This window comes from Chiloscyllium punctatum, chromosome 30 (genome assembly GCF_047496795.1).
Source record: "Chiloscyllium punctatum isolate Juve2018m chromosome 30, sChiPun1.3, whole genome shotgun sequence".
In the NCBI taxonomy this organism is placed as follows: domain Eukaryota; kingdom Metazoa; phylum Chordata; class Chondrichthyes; order Orectolobiformes; family Hemiscylliidae; genus Chiloscyllium; species Chiloscyllium punctatum.
Genome location: NC_092768.1, coordinates 26582684 through 26602488, shown reverse-complemented (window position 1 = coordinate 26602488; position 19805 = coordinate 26582684). Strand labels below are relative to the sequence as shown.

At 46.8% G+C, this 19805-nt stretch overlaps 3 protein-coding genes across 3 annotated transcripts in view; 1 reads left to right on the top strand and 2 right to left on the bottom strand.

Moving 5' to 3' along the window:
* LOC140455314 (zinc-binding protein A33-like) overlaps positions 1 to 19805 on the top strand; it is a 147149-nt gene that overhangs the window by 68594 nt on the left and 58750 nt on the right. The window lies entirely within an intron of this gene.
* LOC140455301 (uncharacterized) overlaps positions 1 to 19805 on the bottom strand; it is a 96385-nt gene that overhangs the window by 53379 nt on the left and 23201 nt on the right. The window lies entirely within an intron of this gene.
* On the bottom strand, positions 7977 to 14457 carry LOC140455299 (zinc-binding protein A33-like). Its single transcript, XM_072550049.1, has 6 exons — positions 13956 to 14457; positions 13665 to 13760; positions 13342 to 13575; positions 12459 to 12481; positions 10844 to 10962; positions 7977 to 8728 (listed from the first exon to the last, which is right to left on the bottom strand). The coding sequence occupies exons 1-6, from the start codon at positions 14364 to 14366 to the stop codon at positions 8178 to 8180; spliced, it is 1434 nt and encodes a 477-aa protein (XP_072406150.1). The 5' UTR covers positions 14367 to 14457; the 3' UTR covers positions 7977 to 8177.

Genomic DNA, 19805 nt, shown 5'->3' with positions numbered 1-19805 from the left:
TAGCTGTGAGAGGCTGTCTCACACTTACCTTAGATCTTCTCTCACTGTGATGTATTGCTGGTGTGTGTTTCATGCTATGCTTTGAAATGCGTTGTGGGACTAAAGAGGATTTAACCTCCATGGGACATCCTATTAGTAATGCTGCTTTGGCGAACCAGTCTGGCAGTTACCAAAATGTTCGGCTCATGGTGAGGTGACTGATGCAGTCTCCAAAGTAAGTGAGCAGATGGATGCTGACAAGCAGGCAGCCTTATACCCAAAACTTCTGGTCCCATTGGGTTCACAGCAAAACCTGGTTAGAGACAATATGGGGATGAGTATGCCAAACCCGGGTAGGATACAGGAAGCATTGGGCGGCACTGTAGCACAGTGGTTAGCACTGCTACCTCACAGCGCCAGAGACCCCGGTTCAATTCTGGGAGACTGACTGTGTGGAGTTTGTCCATTCTCCCCCTGTCCGGATGCTCCGGTTTCCTCCCATAGTCCAAAAAAAATGTGCAGGTTCGGTGAATTGACCATGCCAAACTGCCCGTAGAGTTAGGTGAAGGGGTAAATGTAGGGGAATGGGTTTGGGCGGGTTGCGCTTCGGAGGGTCAATGTGGACTTGTTGGGCCGAAGGGCCTGTTTCCACACTGTAAGTAATCCCCCAGCTCAGATTCTGAGGGCGACCTGTCTAATTCAAAACCTTTCCCTCCAGATAACCCTACTGGCTCTGGCTACGTCCTTCCTTTTGTTGAAACTCCTAACCTGCTTCTTTGATTGTGAAAACAAAAAGGAGTGATTGTGGACGCCATTTGCTGGACTATGGCGTCCCTCCTGGTTAAGGAACCATTTTGCTGGAGGGTCCCTCACCCAGCAGAAGAATAGTTCTTGGCATGTAGCTGTGGGAGGCTGTCTCGCACATTGCTGAGACCCTCTCTCACTGTGACGTATTGCTGGTGTGTGTAGCTTAATTGCTCAGAGGCGCCTCCTCTTATCAGTTAGTTTCTCTTTCTCTCCGATATATTGTTAATATGTGTTGTTCCTCTAATTAAGGACATCTGTCCCGCATGTGTCACGGATCTCTGTAAACAGAATGTTAGGTGATAACTTTCAATCCTGTTTTCTTGTGGAATGCGTAGCGTCTTTTAGCTCGGACCCTGAGAGCTGACCCCTGATTCGATACCTCCTCGGATCGTGTTGACACGAGGATTAATGGTCAGCCCGTGTTGTAGCCCTGTCTTGATTTCTATCTAACGTAGTAACTTTCTGCTGCACTCCGGGATTCCATCGAGCCACTGTTCGGACGGAGGATACCCCCATGATGCATCTTGTAATAAACTGGTTAATGCTCAAGGTCCGCCTCTCGACATTTTCTTCAACACCGAGAGTCTATGAACAGGAAAAGTGGAGTTTAGAATTGCGACCGGATTCTGGATCGTGAGACTGTTATGAGGGACGTGTTTACTTAGCCGCCACCTCCCCCTCACTGACCCCCCCTCTCTCCCCGAGTATGAATCCCCGGAAGATCGGGGTTTCCTGGACTATGAGGGTGGACAGGCGTCATTTTAAATTGCTGACAGCATGTCCCATCTCCACACTTTCACTGAGAGGGTCTTTCCCTTCTTCCATCCGGGATTGAATGACGACGGGAAAAACTCCGCCCCGCTGACAATCTGCGGGATTAAAGGGCACTGTCAGATCCATCCCATAATTTCACTCCGTCCCCCTGCCTCCTGCCAGCTGTAAACTGATGGGGGTCGGTCTCAGTCTGGGGGAAAGAAGGAGGGGGGAGAGAAGAAACAATTAGAAGCTCCATTGTAGAGAGGGACTGGGTAGAACCCGGGGTCCTTCCTGCCTGTAATGTTGCACCACAGACGGAAGGTGGCGGTACTCTGACGTGCTTGCGATTGATCAAAGCAACGCCTCTGCCGCGGTGCGTTTAACTTGGCTGAGAAAAAAAGCAAAACTTACTTTAAAACGTTGATGCTGAATGATGTCTAGAAATAGATAGCAAACTTTGTTTGCATGCCGATCCAGAATCTGGATGTTTAAAAGCGTCCATGCGGAATTCGTAGGTTGCATTTCAAATTATCTCAACAAGTTTAAACGAAGTGATCGTCATCGAGAAACAGCAAGAATACTTGCACCAATGCCTGATCAAATTGCGTCGCGTGTGTTGCTTATCGGAATGAGATGATGGTGAGGGATGGCTCTAAATCTGCAAACCGGTGTGCCAGCGCAAATAAAAGGCCCTCATTATATTTAAAGGTGAATATCAGCAGCCACAATATGACCGAGTTGAGGGAAGAACCTACTGCGTTTTAAACATCCATTGAAACATGCTCAGATAATGATCAAAGTTGAATTTCATTTCTTGAGACATTACTCGGACGTGTTTGCGGTTAGTCAAAGCAAAACCTCTTGGGGACGGGGTGGGGGGGGGGGGTGGATGGGGGGGGGGGGGGGTTGTTGATGGGCGTGGGTGTGAGAGGGGAAGAGAGGAAGGTGTTACAACTGATAGAAACCAATTCCAGCTCTTCGCTGGAACAAACAAGACTTCCCTCCGTCGATGTCACATCCACGCTCTGCAAGTGTGTCGGTTCTATTTTTTTTCTTTTTTTTAAACCCCCACACTACCGCCTAACTGCGGTAGTGCTTATTTTTTTTCCCCCAGCACCCATGGTGTGTGTGTGTGCAGGTGTGAAACACAGTGAAAGACACAAAGTGCACAAATCTTTATTCAATTGCCACCACCAGGAAGATATGAAAAACACCCAAGTGGCCAGTGACAAGCACTGCCCTTCAAACCACAGGGCAATGCTGTGTGATCAAAACAGTGAAGGGGAGGCAGTGTGTCGGTTCTATGTAGGATTTGGCCAATTTACGTGAAACCACTGCCATATTCGTGGCTTAAATGTCTGGGCGATAAAGAACAGGCTGTCGGCAAACTCAATAGTGTCATCCTTTTGGTGACAAAATGATTCACTCACTAGCTTGCAACTCATCGATGGGCTGAGTCAAGCCCTACATAGGCGGAAATGGTGACGGGCTTTTGCCCGAAACGTCGATTTTCCTGCTCCGCGGATGCTGCCTGACCTGCTGTGCTCGTCCAGCACCTCTCTAATCTTGACCCAAGCCCTACATCATCGATCTCTCTAGTCGCCTGTCTTCAAATTTTTGTGAAATCTTGCCACCATCAGATCATTTCTAATTGATTTCGTTTAGTTATCAAACGTTTTGAACTTTCCTTCTGGTCAGCGCCCCTCAAATTCACCTTCCACCCGTTTTCTCGTAGAAGGCTGAATATTACTCATTGAACGTGTCTTCTGTATCTTTGCTCCAAAGTAATTTGACGCAATCAAGTCTGGACACCCTTGCGCATTCCTTTCTCAAAGTTGAGCTATTGAAAAAAAATATACTGACAAATAGCCCAGTCGAATCAATTCTTAGTATCCAGTCTTAAATATATGCAGAGAATTGATTAGAGTCATGAAGTTCCTAAGAAGGGTTATACCCGAAACGTCGACTGCTCCACCTCCTGATGCTTCTGGCTTGCTGTGTTCTCCCAGCCTCTTGCTTGTCTACCTTGGATTCGAGCATCTGCAGTAGCTTTTTTTGTCTCTAATTAATTAGATTGGGCCATGAGCACTCAAGTCTGAGGAATAGAATCCAAAGGGCTCTATGAAACCTGTTTTTGTTACGTCACCGGAAGTTTAACGTCTCCAGCTCAAAATCCTGAACCTCCTTCCCAATGTCTTGAGGATCTACCTACAGAAGGTTGAAGAGGCAGCTTACCACCACCACCTCTAGGGCAGTTAGAGACAGACAATAAATGCTGGTCCAGCCAGCGATGCCGACGTGCCACTAGTGAATAGCTTTCACTATTCTTTTCCAACTTCAGAGTACTTCCATTGTTCGCACAATTAGAAATTATGGTCCTAACACGCCCGCGTTCAAGTCATTAATATGTACCTGAAAAACAATGGCAACACTTGAACAAGGGTTGGACATGAACAAGCAACAGAAACGGCTGCTCAATTTTGGATAGCAAAAACGCGAAATCAAAATTGGACGTTCCCAAAGATGGTCACTTGTTCTGTTCCGGCTATCAATCGCAGAATCCAACGCGAAGTGGCGATAGAGGACGCACTGGAGTGTTAATCCTTTCTGGATTAGAGTGGTGTTGGAAAACCACAGCAGTTCAGGCAGCATCCGAAGGAGCAGGAATAATCGACGTTTCCGGCAAAAGCCCTTCATCAGGAATACAGGTAGAATGCCTGAAGGGTGGAGAGATAGGTGAGAGGAGGGTGGAGGTGGTGAGAAAGTAGCATAGAGTACAATAGGTAAATGGGGGTGGGGTTGAAGGTGATAGGCCAGAGAGGAGGGTGGAGTGGATAGGTGGAAAGGAAGATAGGCAGGTAGGACATGTCATGGGGACAGTGCTGAGCTGGAAGTTTGGAACTGGGGTGAGGTGGGGGAAGGGGAAATGATGAAACTGGTGAAGTCTACATTGATGCCCTGGGGTTGAAGTGTTCCGAGGTGTAAGATGGGGTGTTCTTCCTCCAGGCATCTGGTGGTAAGGAAGCAGTGGTGAAGGAGGCCCAGGACCTCCTTGTCCTCAGCTGAGTGGGAGGGGGAGTTGAAATGTTGGGCCACTGGGCAGTGTGGTTGATTGGTGCGGGTGTCCCAGAGATGTTCCCTAAAGCACTCTGCTAGGAGGTGTCCAGTCTCCCTAATGTTGAGGAGACCACATTGGGAGCAACGGATGTGCAGGTAAAATTTGATGGATGTGGAAGGCTCCTTTAGGGCCTTGGATGGAGGTGAGGGAGGAGGTGTGGGTGCAGGTTTTGCAATTCCTGGGGTGGCAGGGGAAGGTGCCAGGATGGGAGGGTATGTTGTGGGGGGGGGGGGGGGGGAGGGTGTGTGGATCTGACCAGATAGTCATGAAGGGAACGGTCTTTGTGGAAGGTGGAAAGGGGTGGGGAGGGAAATATATCCTTGGTGGTGGGGTCTTTTTGGAGGTGGCGGAAATGTCAGCGGATGACTTGGTGTATGCGAAGGTTGGTCGGGTGGAAGGTGAGCACCGGGGGTGGGGTTCTGTCCTTGTTACGGTTGGAGGGGTGGGGTCTGAGGGCGGAGGTGCGGGATGTGGACGAGATGCGTTGGAGAGCATCTTTAACCACGTGGGAAGGGAAATTGTGGTCTCGAAAGAAGGAGGCCATCTGGTGTGTTCTGTGGTGGAACTGGTCCTCCTGGGAGCAGATACGGCTTAGGCAGAGGAATTGGGAATACGGGATGGCATTTTTGCAAGAGGTAGGGTGGGAAGAGGTGTAATCCAGGTAGCTGTGGGAGTTGGTGGGTTTGTAAAAAATATCAGTGTCAAGTCGGTCATCATTAATGTTGATAGAGAGGTCCAGGAAGGGGAGGCAGGTGTCAGAGATGGTCCAGGTAAATTTAAGGTCAGGGTGGAATGTGTTGGTGAAGTTGATGAATTGCTCAACCTCCTCGCGGGAGCACAAGGTGGTGCCAATGCAGTCATCAATGTAGCGGAAGAAGAGGGGAGTGGTGCCGGTGTAATTACGGAAGATGGGATGTTCTACGCAGCCAACAAAGAGACAGACATAGCCGGGGACCATATGGGTGCCCACGACTACCCTTTTGGTCTGCAGGAAGTGGGAGGATTCAAAGGAGAAATTGTTAAGGGTGAGGACCAGTTCGGCCAAATGAATGAGAGTGTCGGTGGAAGGGTACTGTTGGGGACATTGGAAGAGGAAGAAATGGAGGGCTTGGAGGCCCTGGTCATGGCGGATGGAGGTGTAGAGGGACTGGATATCCATGGTGAAGATGAGGCATTGGGGGCCAGGGAAATGGAAGTCTTGGAGGAGGTGGAGGGCATGGGTGGTGTCTCTAATGTATGTTGGGAGTTCCTGGACTAGGGGGGAATAGGATAGTGTTGAGGTAGGAAGAGATGAGTTTAGTGGGGCAGGAGCATGCTGAGACAATGGGTCAGCCAGGGTGATCAGGCTTGTGGATCTTGGGAAGGAGGTAGAACCGGGCAGTGCGGGGTTCCCGGGCTATGAGGATGGAAGCTGTGGGTGGGAGACCTCCTGAGGTGATGAGGTTCTGTATGATCTGGGAGATGATGGTTTGGTGATGGGGGGGTGGAGTCATGGTCGAGGGGCGGTCGGAGGAGGTGTCCTCGAGTTGGCGTCTGGCTTCAGCCATAGAGGTCAGTGCGCCAGACTACCATTGCACCCCCTTTACCTGCTGGCTTGATGGTGAGGTCGGGATTGGAGCAGAGGGATTGGAGGGCGGTGCCCTGTGAGGGTGAGAGGTTGGAGTGGGGAAAGGGGGTAGACAGGTTGAGGCGGTTAATGTCCCGGCGGCAGTTGGAAATGAAGAGGTCGAGGGCGAGTCATAGTCCAGCACGGGGCGTTTTTACCTTGTTAATCCTTTCTTCAGGGGACGATCACTCCAATTAGTTCAACCAGAATTCGGAACGGGCGCTGTAAGGATACAAACTTGGAGAACTTTGCCAATGAAACAAACAAAGTTCTTATTTTCTGAAGTAGGGTTTATTTACGAGCTTTGTTTTGGGAATTAACACAAATGCGTCCATTGCACAGATTCACAGGTTTTTTGTTGTGACGAATTTATTTTTCAAAGTGGATTAGCAATCACTGGCCTCCAGTATAAGTACACAGTTAAAGAACATCAATAATAGATAATGTTTTCATATGTGATTTATTTTAATACTGCTTTTGATAAAACAGATACTTGCATAACAAGGATTTAAGGACTATTTCACCCTTGAGATAAAATAGAAAAAAAGAATTACAGTAGGTGATAACGGTGTCTCCTCTGACGTTTCAGGTAAGCTGCTTTTAAGATGTTTAATATTCTGCATTAATACCATATACATCCAGTTGGTTTATTCCTCAAGTTAAATAGACTGTGAAAAGCAAAATTCGTAGCAACCACACTCCATGTAGACGTTTAAACTTCCAGAAGCAGACCCCAATTTCATGTAAGAAAATCCTTCCATAAATACACAAGATACAACTTAACGCAAAATAAATGGACCGTTCTAGACAATGCAATTCTGGGCAATATTTACAGACCTGTGGTAAACCGACCCTGGTCAATGTTATTTGACGATGTTATATCCGGCATCGTGTATATTTGTAGTCGGTTAAACTAGCAGGTTAGAACAACTACGGGAAAAAAAACCCAAGAGAGGTTAATATAAACAAAAAAAAAATGACGGGAACACCCTACGGTCAGGCATGAGAACGGTACTTGGTCCGGGTTGAAAAGAGCCAAGTATCACAGCAGCAGCGGGTCTCCCGCCTCCCCTCTCCTTCACCCGAAAGTAAATCTGAGACTCCCCGCTAAAAAAAACACGTGACAGCGAGGATCCTCATCATCCTGAAGAAGGGCGAGATTTCGGGAACTTTCGGAGTGTAAGCATTGACAGCTGGTCAGACAGGGATTTCACCAATTCCAGATAATTTGTACAAAACGGGATGCCTTTTTTTTCTCTTCCTTTCTCCCCTTGCCCCACGTCCTGCAATATTATTATGGGGATCCTCTGGAAATACTCCTCTCCAGAGAAATGATTTGATGTCTCCCTGGAAAGATTCCCCTGAGCCCAGTTTGAGAACCACTGACTGATTCATTGCCAACACCGTCATGTAGCGCCACCTCCCGCCTGTGGAGCAATATTACAGACAGGAAGGTGCCCGGGTTCCGACAGCTCACAGCTCATTCTGGATTAGTGGTGCTGGAAGAGCACAGCAGTTCAGGCAGCATCCAACGAGCAGCGAAATCAACGTTTCGGGCAAAAGCCCTTCCTGATGAAGGGCTTTTGCCCGAAACGTTGATTTCGCTGCTCGTTGGATGCTGCCTGAACTGCTGTGCTCTTCCAGCACCACTAATCCAGTATTTGATTTTCAGCATCTGCAGTCATTGTTTTTACACAGCTCATTCTACCCAGTCAGTCCCTCCCTACAGTTGAGCTTTTATTTGTTTCCTTTCTCCCCCCTCCTTCTTTCCCCCAGCCCCGCAGAGCTCCTTGCTGATCTTTCAGTTCCCTGTTCCGGTACAGGGTTTATTCCCGGAATGTTAACTGACAACCACCTGTTTGACAACTGTCAGGAGGCAGGGAGACGGGGTGAAGCTATGAGATGGATCTGTCAGGGCCCTTTAGCCCCACAGATGGTCAGCGGGGTGGAATTTTTGCCATGGTCATTCAGTTCCGGATAGAAGATGGGAACAATTCTCTCAGTGAAAGTGTGGGTGAAGGTGTGGAGATGGGACATGTTATCTGCATTGTAAAATGATACCTGTCCACCCTCGTAGTCCAGAAAAATCCCGACCTTCTGGGGTTCTGTGTTCGGGGTAAGGGTGATATCAGAGCTGGATGTGGCAGCAAAGTAACCTCTTCCAGAGGCAAGTCCCACAATCCAGTATTGGGTCTCCAGTTTTGGGTCGTTAGTCTCTGTCCGGTCCATAGATTCTGGGACCACACCCACAATCCACCGACTCTTGTTGATCACTCCCACCTCCCAGTAATATCTCCCTGATGTGAATCCTTCCGATGCCAGGACACTGAGCCAGTGATCAATATTCTCTTGGGAGTCAGAGCGTGTCTGCAGCTTATCCCCCACGCTTACACTGGTCCGGTCCTCAGACACGATGAGCCAGGGACTCGCTGTGTTTGGATCCAGAGTTAGGGAGGCTGGAGCTGGGAGGAAAAGTTAAAAAAACAACAACATATCACTGAATTAGAGTGTGGGGAGATCAAAGGGAGAAAGGTAATTGAGAACTGTGGAAGAGTGTCGATAGAGGCAGAGGCCCGAGAGAACACAGGGAGGTGGAGGTACAGCGCTGGAGATGAATGATGAAGGAGTAGCAAGCAGAAGGTTAACTGAGATTATGTGTGGGGGGAGCGCAGAAAAGCAGGGGAAAGAGACGCAGGGGAAAGTGTAGTAACAAAATGCAACGGGATGTTTGACAAAAATATGGTGGGAAGAGGAGACAACAGAAAGTTGATGGAGAGTGTCAGAGGTGGAATATTGGTATTTGCCGTTCATTGCTGGGTGAAGATCCTGGAAACCCTTCTCTAACAGCATTTTGCATTTACATCGACCAAATTGACTGCAGCAAACAGAAACACACAAATTAGGGATGGCAATAGTGCTGGGTCAGCTGGAGACACACGCATGCCACGAATGAATGAAATAAAAAAGATTGCAGCTGTTCAAGAAAGCGAGCCATCATCTCCTTTTCAAAAGCACATTCCAATAAAGATTAAATTAAATGATGAGCGAGAGAGTGGTCCAAATTCAACCTCTTCTCCCCACTGCTCTCACAATCACAATCTCTCCAAGCACAACAATTTCAATAGCTTTGGGGGTTACATTTTATATTTTGTTGCCAATTCATAATCAAATTCTCCTAGCAGTTCCTGACACCTTGAAGGAACACTATGTCTTCCTTACTCTTCATAGTGCTGGATAAAATGGTTGGGAGAGATTTCCATCTCATCAGTCTTCAGATTTATATTGTAACCAGAGCAATTACAAGATCACAATCGGACTTGGCCAATGACCTGTTTGTAAATTGTGTCGCAGCTGCAAAAATAGACATCTCTTTCCTGCAGTAAATGTGGGGAACCTTGGTATGTTGTGTGTGCACAGTGCTTATACAGAGAACCCATCGGAAATACTGCAATTATTTCAAATTCTAGGTGCCCTGATCAAAAATATATCACAAATATCATCGTCAAAAATGTTCTTTAATCGTGATCACAATATTGTTTCCATGACTTAGTGTTGGAAAATTGATTGTCTCATTTCCTGAATTAGAACAGTGACTCGATCTCAAAGAACCATTGATTTTGAAGCCCACAGCGTCACATTATAGGCACCAAGAGCATTATTTAGCAATGAAGGCATCTTCTCTGTTTTCTGTGGTCAAGAGACTATATTTTTTCCAACTACTGCTTGACTTGCTTTTGCTTTTCCCAAGCACCTTCTCACCATTCTACCTCACGTCTACTCAGTATTGATGGGACTACCAAAATCTCTCCCAAGCCCACTTCCATCTGCTCACTCCCCAGTCCTGCTGAGCAGTGAATGATTTCCTGAATTCAACCAGCATTCATTACCACAGAGCATGGGCCCAAGCAGCAAACTGGTGGAAGACTGACTGACAATTCCTTCAGAAAGATTTGATCCTTTGACTGAATTCATAGGTCAAGCAGAAAATTAACCTCCCTCAATCTAAGGTGTTTTACCCACTTTTCACCGCCTTCCTTCGCCTCCCTACACCTCCAATGTTTCTATGTTTGACCTCACCTCTGTTTTCTCCTAGACACGGTTAGGTAATAAATATTAGAATGTCCAACTCTTTGATTCTGTTGCGGATGTGAACTTTTCAATTATTCACTACATCTCTCCATTATTCAGGGATAGAGCCATTGTATCTGAAGCCACATGTGTTGCCTAAAGAGTCTGATTAATTGCCTGTGAAGACAATATTTCCATTGCCTAAATGGAATTCTCATAACGACAGAATATCCCCCAGGATTTAAGGTAATGTCAGACTAGTCTGCATAAATTTGTTTATCATATCCTGACAGCTGTGCTTTATTGCTCTAGTCATCCAGATCCCTTCACTACTGTGATAATGGTTTCTGCCACTTACCCAGTAATTCCCACCTAAAGAAAATTATGCAAATAAAGATATTCCTGGGATTAACAACCGGCAATGTGTGTATTTAATCTGGGGTTTTAAAGACCATTTGGTGACTTTACAAGTATATTTGTAATCAGAAAAAAAATTAAATGAATTTTACCGGGGTCAATAGAGGCAATCATTTCTCTCCACACTGTATACTGTAAAGGCCCTTTGAACTTTTCAATGGACAAGGCAGTTGCATCAGCAATTGAGAGTAATTGGATATCCTCGCTAATCCTGTAAATAGTAAACAGTTGATGTGATAAATACGTTAAGGTTAGAAAATTCAAGGAATTATCTAAATTGTACAAATACTCCCAACTGGCAGCATTTGTTGAGTTAGAGTGAATATGACAGAAAATGAAATGTTAGTCTTTCTATAACTGAGTGAAAGATAACCTGGCAATGCAAGGGCAGGGAATTAGAACTCCTAGGTCAAGAAAATGTTTCATAGGCTGTTGCTATGACACCCCAAGAGAAGATAAGCATTAAGCCTACACGCTTGAGACAGTATTTTATACACAAAACTTGAAATTCAAAGAAGAAGACTGAAAATATTAAATGCGTAAACATCTAAGCATTGGGTGTTTACTTACCATCGAATTGTGCAATAGACAGGCACACAGCTCTCTGGGCATCTTGAGCTGCTCTACTTCTGGTCTCTTGCACACCTCTGATTGCAGCCTCTTCACTACTGGCAAACGTGCCTGAAATTGTCGAGTCCTTAAACTCTGAAAATCTCTCGCTAAATCCTGAGCCTCTCTACCTCTCGTTCCTTCTTCAATGTGGCCCACAAATCTGATCTCGTCATACGTGTTAGTATCTTCTTGTGTGGCTTGGTCTCAATTTTTGTTTTCTGACTTCTAATGTTCGATTGCAGAGCATTTATATGTTTAAATGCATTGAGGGCGCTATATGAATGGCTGCAGTTTTTTTGGACAGAGCAAATGAGATTAAACACAGAACTCCGTTCTGCTTCGGGACGTGGCCTTCTCAGGGTCATTAGGTGTCGTGTAAATTCAAACTTTGCAAAGATGAGCCGTGTGGCTCCCTCAGGGTCAATCTCAAAGTCATAGCCACACAAGACATTGGAACATCAGAGTATTATTTACATGTCAGGCTGTGCGTGTGTGTGTGTGTCTGTGTATTGCGGGGGCGGGTGGGGAGTGGGGCGAGGGGGGTGGTGACGCTGATAGGGGCGCATAAAATGAAGAGCGTCAGGGGCAGGGTTGATAGGAGCACCTGTTTCCCTTATTTGAATGTCAAATAACGAATAGGCACTTTTTAAAAGTGAAGGGCAGGGTTTGAGGATGTTTTTTACTTAGAGGGTGGAAGAATCTGGAATGCACTGCCGTGGTGTTGTTAAGGCAAGAGCCTTTGCATCTTTTATAAAGTGCTTGGATGAGTATTTGCAATATCATAACTTCAAGGCTGGAAAGTGGGACTAGTGTAGCTAGTTTGACGCAGACTCGATGGGCTGAAAAGTTTCTTCTCTGCTGTCTGAATCGATGTCGTCTTGTAATTTAATTTTAAAAATAGAGCACAGTTATGAGTCACTATATTAAAACGTATTACTGCAGTAAGATAAGTGGAGATATTATCTGCTAATTAATAATCATTTTAAAATATAATGTGTCTGTGCACAGGGATGAAATCGTTAATAATCATAACAACACACTCCTAAGATTTTTTTAAACAAACTTTGCATGACTTCAGTAAAATCCCTGTCCTACCTTTTCTTCAGGCACGCTTTCCCCTGAAATAAGTAAATTACAAATAATGAGGATGGGAGCAACAGATTTGAAGAGGAGATAGACAGCTGAAATGTGCAGACACCGGGCAAATATGATTTGACACGGAAGGGTAAAGTGGCGGATTTGGAATTAACACCGCGGAATGCCAAAGTAAACCAAATGCCTCAATTCTAAAGGAACCAAGTACTGGCGATCTGTAATATAAAGTAACAAACCGTCAACATAACTGGAATCAAACGTAGTCAATTTTCTTTTAACAACAAATCATGATGATCTGCAATGTGCTGACCGACACGCTAGAGGTTAAGAAAAACCCAACAGCAATTGCTTTATTCCTGATGGGGGGCTTTTGCCCGAAACGTTGGTTTCGCTGCTCGTTGGATGCTGCCTGAACTGCTGTGCTCTTCCAGCACCACTAATCCAGCAATTGTTCAGAATCAATGTGCGCGACACGCCCACGTAGTTTCCTGCATGTGCGTGTGCCAGAATGACAGTGTGGATTCAAGCGGGAAATCACGCTTATCCAACAAGAAAAGGATTGACCACAAATAATTAGATCACAAGGTCGAGTAGCAAGGTGGTTGCTGCTGTTCCCGAGATATGATTTGGAGATTGCGGTGTTGGACTGGAAGCTAGTGTGTTTCCAATTAAACCTGTTGGATTATAAACTGGTGTTGTGTGATTTTTAACTTTGTCCCCGAGATAGTGTCGGAGAGGTTAGTTCAGTGACAACAGGAGAACCGTCGAAAAACAGGTACAAATTCAGCTTGATTCTATTTCTCTTTTTCAATAAATGCAGTATTAATTTAACAGGCATTTTGCAACCGGGTAAAGATTAACTGTACAATATGTATTCGCTTACCTTCGTAATTACCAGCTCATCTGCTTGCACCATCTGTTTCTGCAACGTTGACATTGTCTCCTCAATAGAATTTAAATTCTCCTGAATCTCTCGAAGGTTTTTCTCCATTGGTTCTACAATCCCCTCCTCTTCTTCCCTGAGATCTCTGAGCAAACGCTGCTCTTTCTCAGTGAGAATCTGGTGCATTTTAGTGAACTCGGATGTGATGTGGTTCTGCAGACTGCTGGCCTGTTCCTACCAAAATGAAATGCGAAACATCATAAACGTGCCGCGATAAAGGGAACAAAACCAGATTCCGGAAAACCTGTCCAAGGAGAGATTACTTTAGTTTCAGAAATCTTCTGTTTCTGTTTCCGTTCCATTTCTAAAACCGCCGATTTCTTCTTCGTGAGAGCATCTAAGGAAGATTTCAGTTGATCCTGGAATTGGGAGAGAAAATCACAGAAATAAAGCTTTAGACCACAAAAAACAATAAAACTCTCACTTGATAAATTATTTCCATAGAGCTTTAAGCCCGAGACCGGGGTTCAAATCCCACCTGCACCAGAAGTGTGTGATACCATCTCTTAACAGATTAATAAAAGAAAATATTAATAAAATATTTCCCCTTTTACCTTGTAGACTTCAACAGCCTCTTTAACCGGGATGAAGCGGTGCTCTCTGTGTTCCCGCGAATCTCTACAAATCACACAGATGAATTTCTTGTCAGTTTCACAAAACAGCTTCAGATCTTCCTGATGCTCCTCACAGTGAGGTTTACTTTCCTTCTCTTTCGGATCCAGCTGTAATTTTCGAGCCTCCTCGGCCAGATTCGCTAAGGCCCGATTTACCCTGAGATTTCTTTCCGGAAACTCCTCTCTACATTCCGGGCAGGAGTTTATCTCCTTCTTTTCCCAACTCTGGGTGATGCAGAAGCGGCAGAAGTTGTGCCCACACTCCAGTGTAACCGGACCGGTGAAGAAATCCAGACAAATGGGACAAATTGCCTCCCCTGTCAAACTCTGGAGCTGCTGTCTGGAAGCCATGTTCAATCTCAGCACTTCCGGATTCAAACAAGTTTAACTGCGGCTGTTGCAGTGCCGCTGTGCACATTCCGTTCCCCCGTTCCTCCCAGATTCACCGCAACAGTTTCTGAACAATTATTGTAAACTAGAGAGCGAAAGAGAGGAGGAGGACGAAGTGGACAGACGCGACGATCGAGGTGATGTCGCATTTTCCTCCAGTTTGAACTCTCCGTCGTCTAGTACGCTTTTGATGAAAAAGCGAAAATTGCACTTGCTGCCATGGTCCCGAGCACAAAATCCTGAAATGTCAGACAGTTATTTTGGATAATAGGCACATTTGGTCCTGTAGCAATTTGGATACTACATCAGCTCATTAGAAAACAAGTGGTAACTGTTGTTCTGTGTTTTCTTTTGTGACTGGCGGGTGATTTGCAGGGTTGGGACTGGATAACTTCTTTTTGTGTGCTAGACAGTAAAAATTTGAACGTAAACGTAGGCAGGCGTGATCAAGAGGTTTGCACACCAAATTAACTGAGGGGTTACATCCAAACCACTGAATTCTCCACCTCCCGATGCTGTCTGGATTGCTGTGTTATTCCAGCCTCATGCTGGTCTACCGTGTGATTGACGGCAATGGGGATGGATACATGTTGGCGGTAGACAGATATCATCGGACTTGTTGGGTAGTCAGGAAAAAAATGGCAAATTGAAGGGAGTGGAGACGAGAGCGAGTGTTTGGAAGGAAAACTGTTAGAGCCGGGTGGGGGTTGAGATTCCGTTGCCTCTTTGAAGACTGTACGCTCTGCTGAATACAATCCCTCTGGTGAAAAGACCCGGGTCCAGAAACTGAACTTGAAGCTAGTGAGTACACCGTTCAGTCAATAGCAGAAACCAGCATAAGTATCAAGCAGTGATTTCAGATGACAGGCACGGAGACGATAGTAGAAGGACTGGACTTATGATGTTCTGTTATATTCCCTTGAAGGTGTAGGTAAAGCACATTACCCCAACCTGGGTCATTCGAAAGTGCCCCAAAGCCCATAAAGTACAGTAGCTTGACAGTAGCTTGAATGCCGACTGATTGTAGTCTACGACGTTATGACTCTTCAAAGACGCATCAACTAAGGTGAGAATAACAACCGCCCTCCAAGCCTGGGGACTGTGCTCAAGAATCCGAAGTGAGACTCTAAGGAGAGACTACCACCTCTAACTCACAGGTGACATCAGCCTTGACAGAGAAACAGGTAATGGTCTGTTTCTGGAATGTTGGTTTGCTGTGGAAGCTGGGGGGATGATGCAATTGAGTTTCTAAACAAAAAGCCAAAAACCTGCTGATACTGTAAATCATAAACAAAAACAGAAGTTGCTGGAAAATCTCAGCAGGTCTGACAGTATCTGTGAATAGAAGTCATGAGGAAGGGTCACTGGACCCGAAATATTAACTCTGATTTCTCTTCGTATGATATTTTTGCATCATCGTTAGCTATGGGTGAGGTCTTAAAAGACCAGATGGTAGCAAATGTTGTGCCGTTATTAAAGAAAGGCTGCAAAGAAAAACCTGGGAACTACAGAGCAATAAGCTTAATATCTGTGGTGGGTAATTGACTTGAGAAGATTCTGGGGGATAACGTATAGATGCATTTGGAAATACAGGATTTGATTAGGAGTAGTCAGCATGACTTTGCAAGTGGGAGATCATGCCTCACAAACTTGTTAGAGTTGTTTGATGAAGTGACGAGGAAGGCTGACGAGGGCATGGTGGTAGACGTAGTCTATATGGATTTCAGTAAGACCCTTTTGTAAGGTTCCACATGGTTGGCTGCTCTGGAAGGTTAGATTGCATGGAATCCAGGGCAAGCTGGAAAATTGGATATAAAATTGGCTTGCTGATGGGAAGCAAATGGTAATAGTGGAAGGATGCTTATCAGACTGGAGCTCTCTGACTAGTGGAGTGCCTTAGCGATTGGTGCTGGGCCCATTACTGTTTGTTATCTATATCAATTATTTGGATGAGATTGTACAAGGCATGATTAGTAAGTTTGCTGATGCCTCCAAAATAGGTGGTATTGTGGACAGTGAGGAAGGTTATCAGAAATTATAGCAGGACCTGAATCAGTTTGGCAAGTGGGCTGAGAAGTGGCAAATGGAGTTTAATATAGACAAGATTAATAAATGAGGTCTTGCATTTCGAAAAGTCGAATCAAGGTCAGAATTTCATGATGAACGGTAGGGCCTGGAAGTGTAGTGGAACAGAAGGATATAGGTAGTCAGGTTCACAGTTCTCTAAAAGTCGAGTCACAGGTAGACAGGGCAGTGAAGAAGGCTTTTGGCGCACCAGACTTCATCAGTCAGGTCTTTGAATATAGTTGTTGGGAAGTTATGTTGCAGTAACACAAGATGTTGATGAGGCTGCCCACTCTGTACTACATCCTCAGGAGAATTCATACTCTCAACAAACAGTATTTCAACTCCATCTCAAACATCAAAAACTGTAAGTACAACAAACTTTTATCTACTCACTTGCATAACCAGCGCTCCTCAAACGGTCCAGAAGATTCCCTCTGGAACTATTTGGACTCCATTAGCCATGCGGCTGGTGCAGCCGCCACCCTCACGCTGATTGATGATGTCACATCTGCACCCATCATGGCCACTCCCACAACCACTTCCGCCCCTCACAGTTCCTCATACATCACAGGTGACATCACTTCCGCCGCTCACATCATCGCTGATGTCACACGCTCAGTGACCTCCGCCACCCCTACTGTGTCTGCCACCACTTCCGTCCTCACCAACGCCACTCACCTGCATTCTGCTGACACACCCCCCATATATCCCACTGTCACCATTCTCGGCCCCCAGAACCCTGAGGGGAGCACCACCCCTGCTCATGATTCCACCCCCATTCCACCCACCATCACACCCACTCCAGTTACTGGCACTGCGCCCACTCCCAGCTCCACACCCACACCAGATCCCAGCTCCCAGCCCTGCCGAGTTTTCACCATCCCTCCAGACCTTCCCCTCACTGAGTCCTCAGCAAAGGACTCACCTTCATCCCCCTCCATCCACATATCAATGGATTTAATACACGCCGTGAGGTCGAACAATTCTTCCACCGCCTCTGCCTCTGAGCTTACATTCACAATCAGGACTCCTGCCCATTTTCCAAGGACCCCTTCGCCCACCTCCAACGCACTGCATCCACCTGGACACCCCGCACTGGCCTATTACCCGCCCTCGACCTCTTCATTTCCAACTGCCACTGGGACATTAACTGCCTCAATCTGTCTACCACCCTCCCCACTCCAACCTCTCACCCTCACAATGCACAGCCCTCCAATCCCTCTGCTCCAATTCCAACGTCACCATCAAGCCAGCAGATAAAAGGGGTGCAGTGGTAGTCTGGTGCACTGACCTCTACACCACTGAAGCCAAACGGCAACTTGAGGTCACCTCTTCCTACCGCCCCCTTGCACATGACCCCACCCCCCCATCACCAAACCATCATCCCACAGACCATACAGAACCTCACCACCTCAGGACATCTCCCACCCACAGCTTCGAACCTCATAGTCCAGGAACCCCACACTGCCCGGTTCTACCTCCTTCCCAAGATCCACAAGCCTGATCATCCTGGCTGACCCATTGTCTTAGCATGCTCCTGCCCCTCTGAACTCATCTCTACTTACCTCGACACTGTCCTATTCCCCCTATTGCAGAACTCCCCACCTATGTTTGAGACACCACCCACACCCTCCAGCTCCTCCAAGATTTCCGTTTCCCTGGCCTCAACACCTCATCTTCACCATGGATATCCAATCCCTCTACATCTCCATCCGCCATGACCAGGGCCTCCAAGCCCTCCGTTTTTTCCTCTCCCAACGTCCCCAACAGTACTCTTCCACCGACACTCTCATTCATTTGGCCGAACTGGTCCTCACCCTTAACAATTTCTCCTTTGAATCCTCCCACTTCCTCCAGACCAAAGGGGTAGCCATGGGCACATGAATGGGCCCCAGCTATGCATGTCTCTTTGTTGGCTACATAGAACGGTCGATCTTCCTTAATTATGCCGGCAACACACCCCACCTCTTCCTCTGCTACATTGATGACTGCATTGGCACCATTTCATGCTCCCGCGAGATGGTTGAGCAATTCCTCAAATTCACCAACACCTTGACCTTAAATTTACCTGGACCATCTCTGACACATCCCTCCCCTTCCTGGACCTCTCCATCTCCATTAATGACGACTGACTTGACACTGACATTTTCTACAAACCCACCGACTACCACTGCTACCTGGATTACACCTCTTCCCACCCTACCGCTTGCAAAAATGCCATCCCGTATTCCCAATTCCTCCACCTCCACAGTATATACTCCCAGGAGGATCAGTTCCACCACAGAACGCACCAGATGGCCTCCATCTTTAGAGACCGCAAATTCCGTTCCCACATGGTTAAAGATGCCCTCCAACTCATGTTGTCCATATCCCACACCTCCGCCCTCAGACCCCACCCTTCCAACCGTAACAAGGACAGAACGCCCCTGGTGCTCACCTTCCACCCTACCAACCTTCGCATAAACTAAATCATCCACCGACATTTCTGCCACCTCCAAAAAGACCCCACCACCAGGGATATATTGCCCTCCCCACCCCTTTCCGCCTTCCACAAAGACTGTTCCCTCCGCGACTACCTGGTCAGGTCCACACCCCCCTACAACCCACCCTCCCATCCTGGCACCTTCCCCTTTCACCGCAGGAACTGCAAAACCTGTGCCCACACCTCCTCCCTCACCTCCATCCAAGGCCCTAAAGGAGCCTTCCACATCCATCAAAACTTTACCTGCACATCCACTAATATCATTTATTGAATCCGTTGCTCCCGATGCGGTCTCCTCTACATTGGGGAGACTGGACGCCTCCTAGCAGAGTACTTTAGGGAACATCTCTGGGACATCCGCACCAATCAACCACCCCGCCCTTTTGCCCAACATTTCAACTCCCCCTCCCACTCTGCTGAGGACATGGAAGTCCTGGGCCTCCTTCACCGCCACTCCCTCACCACCAGACGCCTGGAGGAACAATGCCTCATCTTCCGCCTCAGAACACTTCAACCCTAGGGCATCAATGTGGACTTCAACAGTTTCCTCAATTCCCCTTCCCCCACCTCACTCTAGTTCCAAACTTCCATCTCAGCAGTGATGATTTGTCCTACCTGCCTATCTTCTTTTCCACCTATCCACTCCACCCTCCTCCCTGACCTATCACCTTCATCCCCTCCCCCAACTCACCTTTTGTACTCCATGCTACTTTCTCCCCACCCCCACCCTCCTCTAGCTTATCTCTCCACGCTTCAGGCTCACTGCCTTTATTCCTGATGAAGGGCTTTTGCCTGAAACATCGATTTTGCTGCTCCTCGGATGCTGCCTGAACTGCTGTGCTTTTCCAGCA